Here is a 12283-nt window from a genome sequence, read left to right as displayed (position 1 = left end):
TTGGGCTCAGGATGTTTAGTAGGTAACTTTGTTGTAGGACATTTAACTCTCACCCTCACCTTTAAGGATGATTTCTAGTTCATCTCTTAGTATGTCGAAAATGCTGTAGCGTGAGTTGGCCTCAGGTATGACATGTCTGCTTAGCCAGCCACCGCAGGCGTACTTGTAGAAGTCTTGGCAAGGTTCGACGGTTGGGTCCATGTTCTGAATTATACGGGCAGCTGTCCATGCAAAATCAGGAGATATACATAAAAGAGATACACAAGAAGAGCCATATTGGGTCAGACCAATGGTCCATCAAAGTCCCTCCTTGAGGGCCGCAATCCAGTCGGGTTTTCAGGATTTCCCCAATGAATATGCATTGAAAGCAGTGCATGCACATAGATCTCATGCATATTCATTGCGGAAAACCTGAAAACCCGACTGGATTGTGGCCCTCAAGAAGGGACTTTGAGACCCCTGATCTAGACCAGTATCCAACGGTGGCCAATCAGGTCACAAGTTCCTGGCAGAAACCCAAAGAGTAGCAACAATCTATGTTACCAATGCCAATGTAAGCAGTGGTTTCCCCCATGTCTGTCTCAATAGCAGACTATGGACTTTTCCTCCAGGAAATTGTCCAAACCTTTCTTAAAACCAGCTACGTTAGCTGCTTTTACCACAACCTCTGGCAATGTGTTCCAGAGTTTAACTATTCACTGAGTGAAAAAATATTTCCTCCTATTGGTTTTAAAAGTATTTCCTGTAACTTTGAGTGTCCCCTAGTCTTTGTAAATTTTGATGGAGTAAAAAAAAAATCGATATACTTTTACCAGTTCCACACCACTCAGGATTTTGTATACTTCAATCATATCTCCCCTCATTCATTTCTTTTCCAAGCTGAATAGCCCTAATCTTTTTGGTCTTTCCTCATATGAGAGGAGTTCCATCCCCTTTATCATCTTAGTTGCTCTTCTTTGAACCTTTTCTAGTCCTGTTATATCTTTGTTGAGATAGGGCAACCAGAATTAAATGCAATACTCCAGGTGAAGTAGCACCATGGAGTGATATAGAGACATTATAACATTCTTAGTCTTGTTAACCATCCCCTTTTTAATAATTCCTAGCATCTTGTTTGCTTTTTTGACCGTCGCCGCACATTGGGCAGAAGGTTTCATTGTATTGTCTACAATGACATCCAGATCTTTTCTTGGGCACTAACTCCCACAGTAGACCCTAGCGTCTGGCAACTATGATTTGATTATTCTTCCCAATGTACATCACTTTGCATTTGTCCACATTAAGTTTCATCTGCCATTTGGATGCCCAGTCTTCCAATTTCCTAAGGTCTGCCTACAAATTTTCACAGTCTGCATGCATTTTAACAGCTTCGAACAGTTTAGTGTCATCTGCAAATTTTAATCACCTCACTCGTCATTCCAACTTGCAGATCATTAATTTAGGCCCTCTTTTCCTAAGCCATGATAGAGGTTTCTACCGCGTAGATTTCAACTTACTGCAGGACACCTGAGCGCGTCCCATGCTAAGTCATTTTAAACTGCAGTAAGTGTGCATATAAAGTCTTTGAGTCAGGTCCTAAATCAGAAAACGACATTACTCGGGAAATTAGCTGTAAGTAGAAAGAGGGGACAACACCTCGTCATCAACAAGTCGATACATATGACCAATCAAAGTGTAAACATTCTCTCACCAGAGATGTCCTCAGACATGAGATTCATACTTGCCTGCGGTTACACATCTTGAAGTTGTGCATACATTCTCTGAACTGGTAGAATACTGGACCTCTGCCAAAAGAATAATATTTAGGCATTATTAAAGCTAATCTGACTGTGGCACAGTTTTAATCTTTGGTGAACTTATTGTGGCAAAAGATAATGGAAGAAGGCTGATGTCCTTCCATAACGTCCCAAAAGTAGACACAGCTGTCTTGTGTGGGACATAGGGTATTTCCTTCTTTTGTTTTTGCTTCTAAATAAAGAAACAGAGTAATAATAATAATAATAATTTATTTCTTATATACTGCAATACCGTGAAGTTCGAAGCGGTTTAATCCTTGCTAAGTTATATTGACTTGAAATAACTAACACAAATATGTCTAACTAAAAGGCACAAAAATACATATAAATATATTAAAAATGCTCATTTCAACCAGACCTTTACATGAGGGATAAGGAAGGTAGTTAATTAGAAGCATTGATATGTAGTAAGTTATAAACTGAAATAACACAGAAAAAATAAAGGAAAATAAAATGAGACTTTTTTTTATTGGACGAGCAATGCAATTTTGACTAACTTTTGAGACCCAAATTTTCTTCCCCAGGTAATATGGTCCTGATCTAAGATAGAAAGTTGTTCCATTATCCATAGGGTCATAAAGGCAGTATACTATGAGCCCTAGTGTATAGGACTGGATTTATTTATGCTGATCTTCCAGTCAAGCACTGCAAATACTTCTGATTTGACTCTGTGCCAGGTGATTCTGTATCTCATTCAATTTATGAAGGAAATGTCTTAACCCTTTAATATTTAAATACCTAAAGAACCTTTTGGGAGCTGGTGATTTTTTACCAGTATCTTTTTATTTTGAAATGAGGTTTTTCCTTCTCTACAGGCCAGAGGTTTGTTTAAATTTGCTTATATTTGTTATAAATCAATCTTTGGCATGTTACCTGGCTTACCTTGTTTCCCATTTTTCTTGGAACCACTCAAATAAATTTGTTTACATTCCTTTCTATTAAATTATGTTGGAAAGGGGGTAAAACACGGACCTCGCAGGTCTAAACCCGCACGTCCTTAAAAATCTGAGGTCCGTGTCCGTGCCACTTGTAGCTCTTACAGACCTCGGTGACAGCGCTGACGGATCCGTCTCAGCATAGGGAGGGAAAAGTATTAGGATCCGTCAGCGCTAAAATGTCACCGAGGTCTGTCAGAGCCAGAGACTAGTGCTGGAGCGGCTCTAAAACGAATCATTTAAACCGGTTTCCTGCAGCCGCAGTAAATCGGCTCTGACAGACCTCGTTGACATCGTAGCGCTGACGGATCCTAATACTTTTCCCTCCCTATGCTGAGACGGATCCGTCAGCACTAAATTGTCACCGAGGTCTGTCAGAGCCAGAAACTAACTACAAGTGGCACGGACCTCAGATTTTTAAGGACGTGCGGGTTTAGATCTGCCAGGTCCGCGTTTTACCCCTTCCCAATTATGTTGTTATAAAAGGTTTCTTGAGAGAACCTTCTCTTTTCAGGCTGCTAAATTGAATGTTTGGTTTGGAAAAATTATGCTAGGAGCTTCTTCCTATCTCGATTTTAGAAAATTATTGAAGACACAATTTGATAAATTTGTATCTTAATGCATTCTGTTGTCTTTTAAATTTTATGTATTTCCTATGTTTTACTATCTGATGTATTTCCACTTTCAAACTGTATTTTTCGCTGCATGTTCAGTTTTACTTGTGAACCGCCTAGAACCATTCCTGGTCAGGTGGTATATAAAAATAAAATTATTATTATATATATAGTACTTGAATTTAAAAATTGTAAAGAAAAAATTGCAATTACACTGTTAGCCCACAATATTGGGGAGCTCAAAGAAAATAGTTACGGAAAATAGAAACTAATCAGAACAGAATGGTATCGGCTGCTCCAGTCGGTTATGTCCTAGCTCAATGGTGATTTTCTATCTTTAGCAATTTTTTTTCTCTCAGTTTAGCTTTTCTAATTACTTTCTTGAACCCTTTGTAGTTGTGGAAGGTTTTCTCTGTCACTTCCTTTTCATTATGTGCAAGACTTTCTTTTTCCAGAACTTTCTTGTCGTTGCATACATTTCCTATTGTTTTGTGCTTTCTTTTTTTGGCAACTTTGTAAAGGTCCTTTGCTAAATACTTTCCGTTTCCTTTCCAATGTTTTTCCCTCCAAATGAATTCTGTGTCGTGGTTGACCTTCTCCAAGTGTTTTATGCAGTTCAGCTAACAAGTTGAAGTCCTTTTTTTTTTTGTTTTTTTTCCAATCTAGTAACTTTTTCAATGTTCTGTGTCTTATCTCAAATGCTAGCAGGTTGTCGGTGCTCTTTCCCAGCTCCCCACGGATGGGGGATTCGTATATCCAGCTCTTCTGCCACTACCTGCTTTCCCCATTCCCAGTAGCTAGGTTTTTAAGGACTCCATAATTAATAAATTGGCTTCAATCTTAGAGCCATTGTATCAAATGTGACACATACATATTCATAATGGGCCTATTTGAAGATAAATGCTAAATGACTACATTCTTCTGCCTTTTTTTTTTTTTTTTAATAGAAGAATCAGAGCATTTCATCTAGAGGAAAGTGATAGAGGCAGGTTGGGAGGATGCAGTGTTTCAAACAACCCATTCTTGGCTCCCCTGGTGGGGGGGGGGGGGGCTGGGGGCAGAGGCAAAGCAGATATGAAATTTATTTATTTAGGTATTTATATGCTGCCTATCAAGGTTATCTAAGCGGTTTGCAATCAGCTACTCCAGCATTTTCCCGATCTGGTGACTTACCGCCTCTTTTACTAAGGTGCGCTAACCGGTTAGCACGCGCTAATCGCTAACGCGTCCATAGACTAACATGCATGCGTTAGCATTTAGCTAATCAGTTAGTGTACCTTAATAAAAGACGGGGTAAGTAACTAGACATGGCGCTAGAGGCAGTCATTATTGGGATCCTGATCCTCGCCAGTTAATTTAAATGAATTTTAGAAAATTGTTAAAAAACATCTATAATGTGAAGATTTTGTAACAAATAAAACTAAAATTACTTGCCATTAGTTTTCAAGGTCCAATCATGCCAAAGAATGATGCTTGTATCCTTACGCACACAGAGGCTCATAACATTGACAGACTCTTGTGCACGCGACATACATCTATTCTAGTGTATACTTATGGTTCACTAGTCATTAAGCCCGTTACATTAACGGGTGCTAGAATATACCGTGTTTCCCCGATGGTAAGACACTGTCTTATTTTTTTTGGAAGGCCAAAATATGCTCTAGGACTTATTTTCGGGGGATGCCTTATTTACCCTTTCAATCCACCCTCCCTCCACTCCGGCCCAGCCCAGTATGAAATATTTCCTTTTGTTTCCCTCCCCTCTCTCTTCTCCTCCCTCACCCACGAGTCCTGCATCTGGCCCTCTCCCTTCTACCTGCACCTGGCAACATCCCCCTGCTCCGTGGCTCTCTTCAGCAACTCGTCAGCAGCGGTGATCAAGACAAGCTGCCGACATCGAGGCCTTCCCTCTACGAGTCCCGCCTTTGTGGAAAAAGGAAGTTGAAACAAGCGGGACTCGCAGAGGGTAGGCCCCGACGTCAGAAGCTTGTGTCGATCGCTGCTGCTGAGTTGCCGAAGAGAGCCGCGGAGCAGGGGATGTGGCCGGAAGCAGGTAGAAGGGAGAGGGAGATAGGAAGGCTGTAGATCTCCAGAGCATGACACCGACCCCCGGCCAGGATGATTTCTTTTTCAGGCATGCAACTTACAAGTCCGTCGCGGCGGGAAATAGCCATGCTGAGCAGTGAGCTCAGCACTACACAGATGAAAGCCTTGCTTGCAGCAAGCAAGGCTTTCATCTGTGTACGTGCTGAGCTCACTGCTCAGCATGGCTATTTCCCGCCGCGACGCCGGACTTGTAAGTTGCATTCCTGCGTGACACACTACCGGAGCCACGGCAAAGGTGGAAAAGAGCCACATGCGGCTCTGGAGCCGTGGGTTGCCGACCCCTGCGGTAGACGGAGGGACCACACGGAGTCACCCACCGTACCACCCGATTCGGGTAAGCACAGGTATCGGTGGGTGGCTTATTTGCGGGGGGGGGGGTGCCTTATTTGCGGGGGGGGGTGCCTTATTTTACAATTTTTTCTAAAAAGGGGGGGCTGTCTTATTTGATGGCCCTGCCTTATCATCGGGGAAACACGGTATGTCTGTCTGTCTTTCTGTCTCCCTCCCACTCCAGCATTTTCCCGATCTGTCCTATCTAATGTACCTGGGGCAGTGGAGGATTAAGCAACTTGCCCAGGATCACAGGGAGCAACCTCACAATACTGTGGGCCATTGGAGTAGCCAGACTGGAACCAGCAGTCTACAACACTTTAGAAACCAAATAGGTTGGTGCTAGAAATCTGATGCCAGTGGGTTCTTTCCAGTAAGTTGATAAGGCAAGAATAAAAAATCAAGTTTCAAGTTTATTAAAAATTTGATATACCACCTTAAACAGATAATAGAAATGAACATAACTTTAACAAAATAAACATACACGATTAGACAAAACAATAACATACTCGACTGGACAAACGGGTACGAGTGGAAAAAAGGGGGAGAACCACAACTATTAAAGAAAAGTAAGGTATAAACAAAAGGGTGGGGTTAAAAACAAGTAAGTCCAATACAAGATAAAACATTTTTTTTAAATCTTTAAAAGGACATTTATACTTGAAAAGCATCTTTAAAAAGGAATGTCTTAAGAAAAGATTTAAATTTCTCGAGATCCGTTATCTCTCTTAGAGCATTTGGTGCCGAATTCCAGAGGGTCGGGGCAACTACTGAAAAGATAGTGTTTCTTCTAGTGCTAATATGGTTCAAGGTTGGGATTGCTAACGAATTGTGCTCTGAGCAACGAAGAAAACGCGATGTGACGTGCGGTATCAAAGATTTATTAATGAATTCAGGCTGTCCAGTGTTTCTTGTTTTAAAAGTCAATAATAGGGTTTTATAAATGGCACGGTGGTGGACGGGAAGCCAATGGGCTTTTATCAGGAGCTACGTGGTCAAATTTTTTGGCCTTGTAAATGACTTTTACTGCTGTGTTCTGGATTATTTGTAGAAGAAGCACAACGTAGGCTGTCGTGCGCTAAATCAACGTGTGTGCTAACCGCTAACGCGTCCATAGGATAACATGCACGCCTTAGCGTTTAGCGTGTGCTAAAAAGCATAGCACACCTTTGTAAAAGAGGGGGTTAGTGACACCACAGGTCTTCATGTAGCCACTCAGGTGGCAGCACACTGCAGTCCCACCGGTCAGTACCGGGAAACTGATGGTTGCAGTCAGTGGCGTCGCGAGGGTGAGAGGCGCCCCTCCCCCACCCCCTCCTGCCGCATGTGTGCACCTCTTCCCTTCCCCCATAACTCTTTAATGTTCCCGACGCGAGCAGCAACCCCAAGCTCACGCCAGTGTCGGCTCTTCCTCTGACATCACTTCCTGGGTGTGAGGACCCCCCCCCTAATTATGCCACTGGTTGCAGTGAATGGCCTGCTGTCCAGTCGATTGTATCTTTTATAATGACTGCCTCTGGCGTCATATCTGGTTACTTACCGCCTCTTTTACTAAGGTGCGCTAACCGGTTAGCACGCGCTAATCGCTAACGCGTCCATAGACTAACATGCACGCGTTAGCATTTAGCTAATCAGTTAGCGCACCTTAGTAAAAGACGGGGTAAGTAACCAGATATGACGCCAGAGGCAGTCATTATAAAAGATTTTGGAGTTTTATTTTTTACGCAGTCGTTATCCTAACTTGAGCAATGAAACAAACAAGGCTTTGTTACCATTTGGATCTTCTTATCTTTGTAAACTTGGATTTTCAGCGCTGACAGAAATACAAAAAAAGAGAACGCCAGCAGATGGTGGATGATGAAATGTTTGTCGACCGTTGAGCCACATTTTGAGTTAATTTGCACTCAAAAACAAGCCCATCCATCGCATTGATCAGCAATTTGATTCTATCTATTTTAGTTTCACCGTTGTTACTATTACCCATCCATAGCTTAAATAAATTTAAATAAATAACTCTCAAATTTTAATTTTATGTTGGTTTTTCAATTTTATAATTTCAATTATAATGTGCTGAGACAAGCATTTGCTCCGCTTAGTGTGCCTTAGAGCTTACATTCAAGACACACATACAGTATAAGACATAGGTCTGGAGGAATATTTATTGCAGTAAATCTAGTTAAAATTGACAAAGAAAAGCCCAGGCTTTAAACAGAAACTCAGTATCGAAAAGGTAGTTCAGGAGCAATATCTTGATCAATGCTCAGTTGTTGAGGGAGGTGGGGAGTTGAAGCGTGGGGGGGGGGGGGGAATAAATATTGATGGTGACATTTGGGTAACTTTATTCTTCAATTATACTATATATTATGTTATATTATGTTACTATCATATGTAGGGAAACTGAAAATCTTGAATGCTATGTATGTTACCTGTACAGATATTAGTGTAATGTATGTAATACCTAATGTTCTTTCATTTGTATGACACTGTTTTAGATTTTAAAAAAATCAATAAAGATTTTTTTTTAAAAATGCTCAGTTGTTGTAAACTAGGTCAGAACTGATTTCAGAAAATCTCATCTTTTTTTTTTTCTGACCAAGTATCAGCCTTCTTGTGTTCTTCTAATCACCTCATCCTCAGCCTGCAAATTATCCTCCAAGCTCCTTCAAAAACCGAGGGACCCTTTTACTAAGTTGCACGCACTTACCCCAGCAAACGATGGCATACTGGGGTGTGTGCTGAGGTGCTTTGTGGTAACATTTAGATGTGTGCATGTTAGCCCTGTGCTGCACTAGGGCGGGTCTGGGGGCGGAGAGTGGGTGTGTTCTGTACTAATCAGTTAGTGGCAACTGATTAGCATAAGCATGGCGTATGAGCTCTTAGGCTCTGATTATATGACAGACTCCTACTGTTAGGCACTTAGATCGGCCAGTGCCATTAAAAAAACAATTTAAAAAAATTAATTTGCTGTCACTAGGTAGATGCGGGATCCGGAAGTGACATCAGAGAGAGCCGACACCGATGTGGGTTCATGATGCTGCTCGCACTGGGAAAATTAAAGAGCTACGAGAGAAGGGAAGGGGCACACATGCATGACATGGGGGATCGGGAAAGGACAGGGTGGGGGCAGAGAGGAGGATGGGTACTGGCGCCCGCACCAAGACGGCGCCCGGGGCGGTCCCTCCCCCTTTACTACGCCACTGCCCATTCATTCTCTGATTCTTCCCTCTCTCCTTAAAGCAGGGGTGTCAAAGTCCCTCCTCGAGGGCCGCAATCCAGTCGGGGTTTCAGGATTTCCCCAATGAACTTGCATGAGATCTATTTGCATGCATTGCTTTCATTGTATGCTAACAGATCTCATGCATATTCATTGGGGGAAATCCTGAAAACCCGACTGGATTGCGGCCCTCGAGGAGGGACTTTAGAAACATAGAAACATAGAAGATGACGGCAGAAAAGGGCTACAGCCCATCAAGTCTGCCCACTCTGCTTACCCACCCCTTGTCTATGCCCTAATGACCCAATTTCCTTATCTTGACCCTCGTAGGGATCCCACATGGGTATCCCATTTATTCTTAAAGTCTGTCACGCTGCCTTAAAGAATGACACAGGAAAAGGTTCCCGCGGTCAGACGCAGGGATGGGGACAAATTCTATCCCCGTGTCATTCTCTACAACGACGCCTAACTTTGAAAGACATGCGGTAGGTGCTGCTTTGCTAGGCGCCATTTATAGAATCGGGCCTTTGCCGCCTACATATAAGGGCTTATGTGCTAATGGGAAAATCAGCGTGTGGCCATTAAGAGGGAAAACAGAAAAATCAACCATTTTACACCTGCGGTAAAAATGGCCATAGTGTGCGGGAATGGCCCACCAAAGGATGTGTTAAGGCCACAGTTTTGCTCGTGTTTGGCAAAACTGCTTTTTCCATTACCCCTGCTCTCCGTCCTTCCTTCCCCAGATAATCACATCTTACTGCAAATCTCTGCCTGCAGTGACATTTAAGTTTCCTATGGAAACTCCTACGGTACAGCAGCCGGAATGCCCAGCCCTCCACGACCCAAGCATTAACTAGAAATACTAAACTCATTTCTAATGGCTTCTTGAACATTTTAAGGCAACTGAATTACGAGTGTTTAGAAAGATTGCACATATGGACAGTAGCCAGGACTGAAACCTTGGTGATAATGCTCACAAGATTCAAACTTGGACTAATAAGAGCCCTCCCACCTTTTTTTTTTTTTTTTTTGCAGAAACTCCCCCCCCCCCCCAAAAAAAAAAAAAAACCAACAACTATAAGTTTAGAAACTACACTTTGAGGAATTCAGCACACAAAATTATTGCGATTTCTTTTCTGTTTTCGAGCCACGCTGTGTTAGAAACTCTAGCTGGGGTGGAAGTTCTGATCCAAGATAATGCTGGAGTACAATCTTCCCCCAAATTTCTGTGTCCTCTGTTTGACTCTTCTTGGTATATGTGTGTGAAAGAATGACAGTCTTTTTATTGGACAAAGCATTGCATGGCAAGTTTATAATAAACCTCCCTTAAATTTATTGGGTGCGTTCTGCAGTGAGAAGCCCAAGTTTAGAAATGTACTGTATTTGGGAAGGATAACGGGATATATTTATTCACCAGAAAATGTGAAAACTGGATGTTTGGAACTGGATTCCAGATGCCCTGGAAAAGAAGGTGATTTGGTCAGGGGAATGCAGAGAATAAGAAGCAGAAATGAGCTTAAATTCATGTCCCAAAATTTCTGCTGATCTACAACCCCCCCCCCCCTCCACACACACACACTAATGGCCAGGCTGACTACTAATGACACTTTAAAGGGCTCCCCCCCTCTTTTACAAAGCCACAGTAACAATTCCCAAAAGGCAAATGTGACGCAGCCCATTCAATCCCTATGGGCTACTATTACCACCTCTGCTACTTATCATTTCGGTAGCGCTAGCAAACATGCACAGCACTGCACATCAAAACACAGAAGAAAGAGCCCCTGCCCAAAAGAGCTTACAATCTAGTCAAGACAAACTGGTCAAGAAGGTGGGGGAATCATATTCAGCTGCATTATGATGTCATCAAGAATTCCGAGTATGATCCAGATGCATTGTGATGTCACCGAGTGTTCAGACAGCTTCTATTACTACTAATCATTTATATAGTGCTTTAGACATATGCAGCACTCTAAATCAAGAGAGAGCCCCTGTCCAAAAGAGCTTACAATCTAGTCAAGACAGACAAACTAGACAAGAAAGTGGGGGAATCATATTCAGCTGCATTATGATGTCATCAAGAATTCCGAGTGTTGTGATGTCACCGAGTGTTCAGACAGCTTCTATTACCACTAATCATTTCTATAGTGCTACTAGACATATGCAGCACTCTACATCAAGAGAAAGCCCCTGCCCAAAAGAGCTTACAATCTAGTCAAGACAAACTGGACAAGAAGGTGGGGGAATCATATTCAGCTGCATTATGATGTCATCAAGAATTCCGAGTATGATCCAGATGCATTGTGATGTCACCGAGTGTTCAGACAGCTTCTATTACTACTAATCATTTCTATAGTGCTACTAGATATATGCAGCACTCTACATCAAGAGAGAGCCCCTGTCCAAAAGAGCTTACAATCTAGTCAAGACAGACAAACTGGACAAGAAGGTGGGGGAATCATATTCAGCTGCATTATGATGTCATCAAGAATTCCGAGTATGATCCATTGTGATGTGCTGGGCTTATGCTGAAGCAGAAAAAAATTGCCAAGGCGAAGCAAATGCGAAGCGGGATAATCGACGCTCATTTCCCTGAAGAAGCATAAAGCGAAACAGGGGGTCCTGTTGGAAATGGACATTGAAGAGAACGTAGCAGTTACGGCATAACCGCTCCTCAGCATTAAGCATTTGCTTCGCCTTGGCGATTTTTTTTCCTGCTTCAACATAAGCCCAGCACTAGGAAACTTCTACAGATAAGTTGACACCATTTTTTTATGCCTCTGTCATTTATTAATATTGAGAATTGCACTTTAGTAGATTACATGTTTCGCATAGACAGTTGCTTTATGGAGTTTTTCAGACCGAGGATGTGTCTCCCTGCTTCAAAATAAATGTGACATTGAAGCAGGAAAGTCTATGTGGGGTGAATGGTTTATTTACCGTATTTTCACTCATATACCGCGCACCCATGTAAAACGCGCACACGGGTATAGCGCGCGGGGAACAGAAATTTATGTAATAAAATTATAATATAGCGCGCACACGCGTATACCGCGCATGCTAAATAACCTCCTCCCGCCCACTCCGAACCGGCATCCTCCTCCCCGCTCGCATCGCCCCCCTCCCCCTCTGATCCGAGATAATCAGAGAGAGCGAGACCAGAAGGCTTTGAGCATGCGCAAATGCTCAAAGCCTAGTCCAGCCCGGCACAGGAAGAAGGAGGATCTCTCTCGCACCGCCCAACCCAGCCCAGCCCAACCCAACGAGAGAGGATCTTCGGGCACTGGCACT

The 12283-nt window shown here is 42.6% G+C and overlaps 1 protein-coding gene across 2 annotated transcripts in view; it reads right to left on the bottom strand.

The window, feature by feature from the left end:
• MMEL1 (membrane metalloendopeptidase like 1) overlaps window positions 1–12283 on the bottom strand; it is a 138458-nt gene that overhangs the window by 64712 nt on the left and 61463 nt on the right. For both annotated transcript variants that reach the window (XM_033922970.1, XM_033922971.1), the window contains exons 3-4: window positions 1725–1784; window positions 60–221 (exon numbers count right to left, since the gene is read on the bottom strand). In XM_033922970.1, the coding sequence (XP_033778861.1) occupies window positions 60–221; window positions 1725–1784 (222 nt within the window). The remainder of the gene's footprint in view (window positions 1–59; window positions 222–1724; window positions 1785–12283) is intronic.

This window comes from Geotrypetes seraphini, chromosome 15 (assembly GCF_902459505.1).
Source record: "Geotrypetes seraphini chromosome 15, aGeoSer1.1, whole genome shotgun sequence".
In the NCBI taxonomy this organism is placed as follows: domain Eukaryota; kingdom Metazoa; phylum Chordata; class Amphibia; order Gymnophiona; family Dermophiidae; genus Geotrypetes; species Geotrypetes seraphini.
Note: the sequence above shows the minus strand (reverse complement) of the source record. Positions and strands in the feature narration are given on the sequence as shown.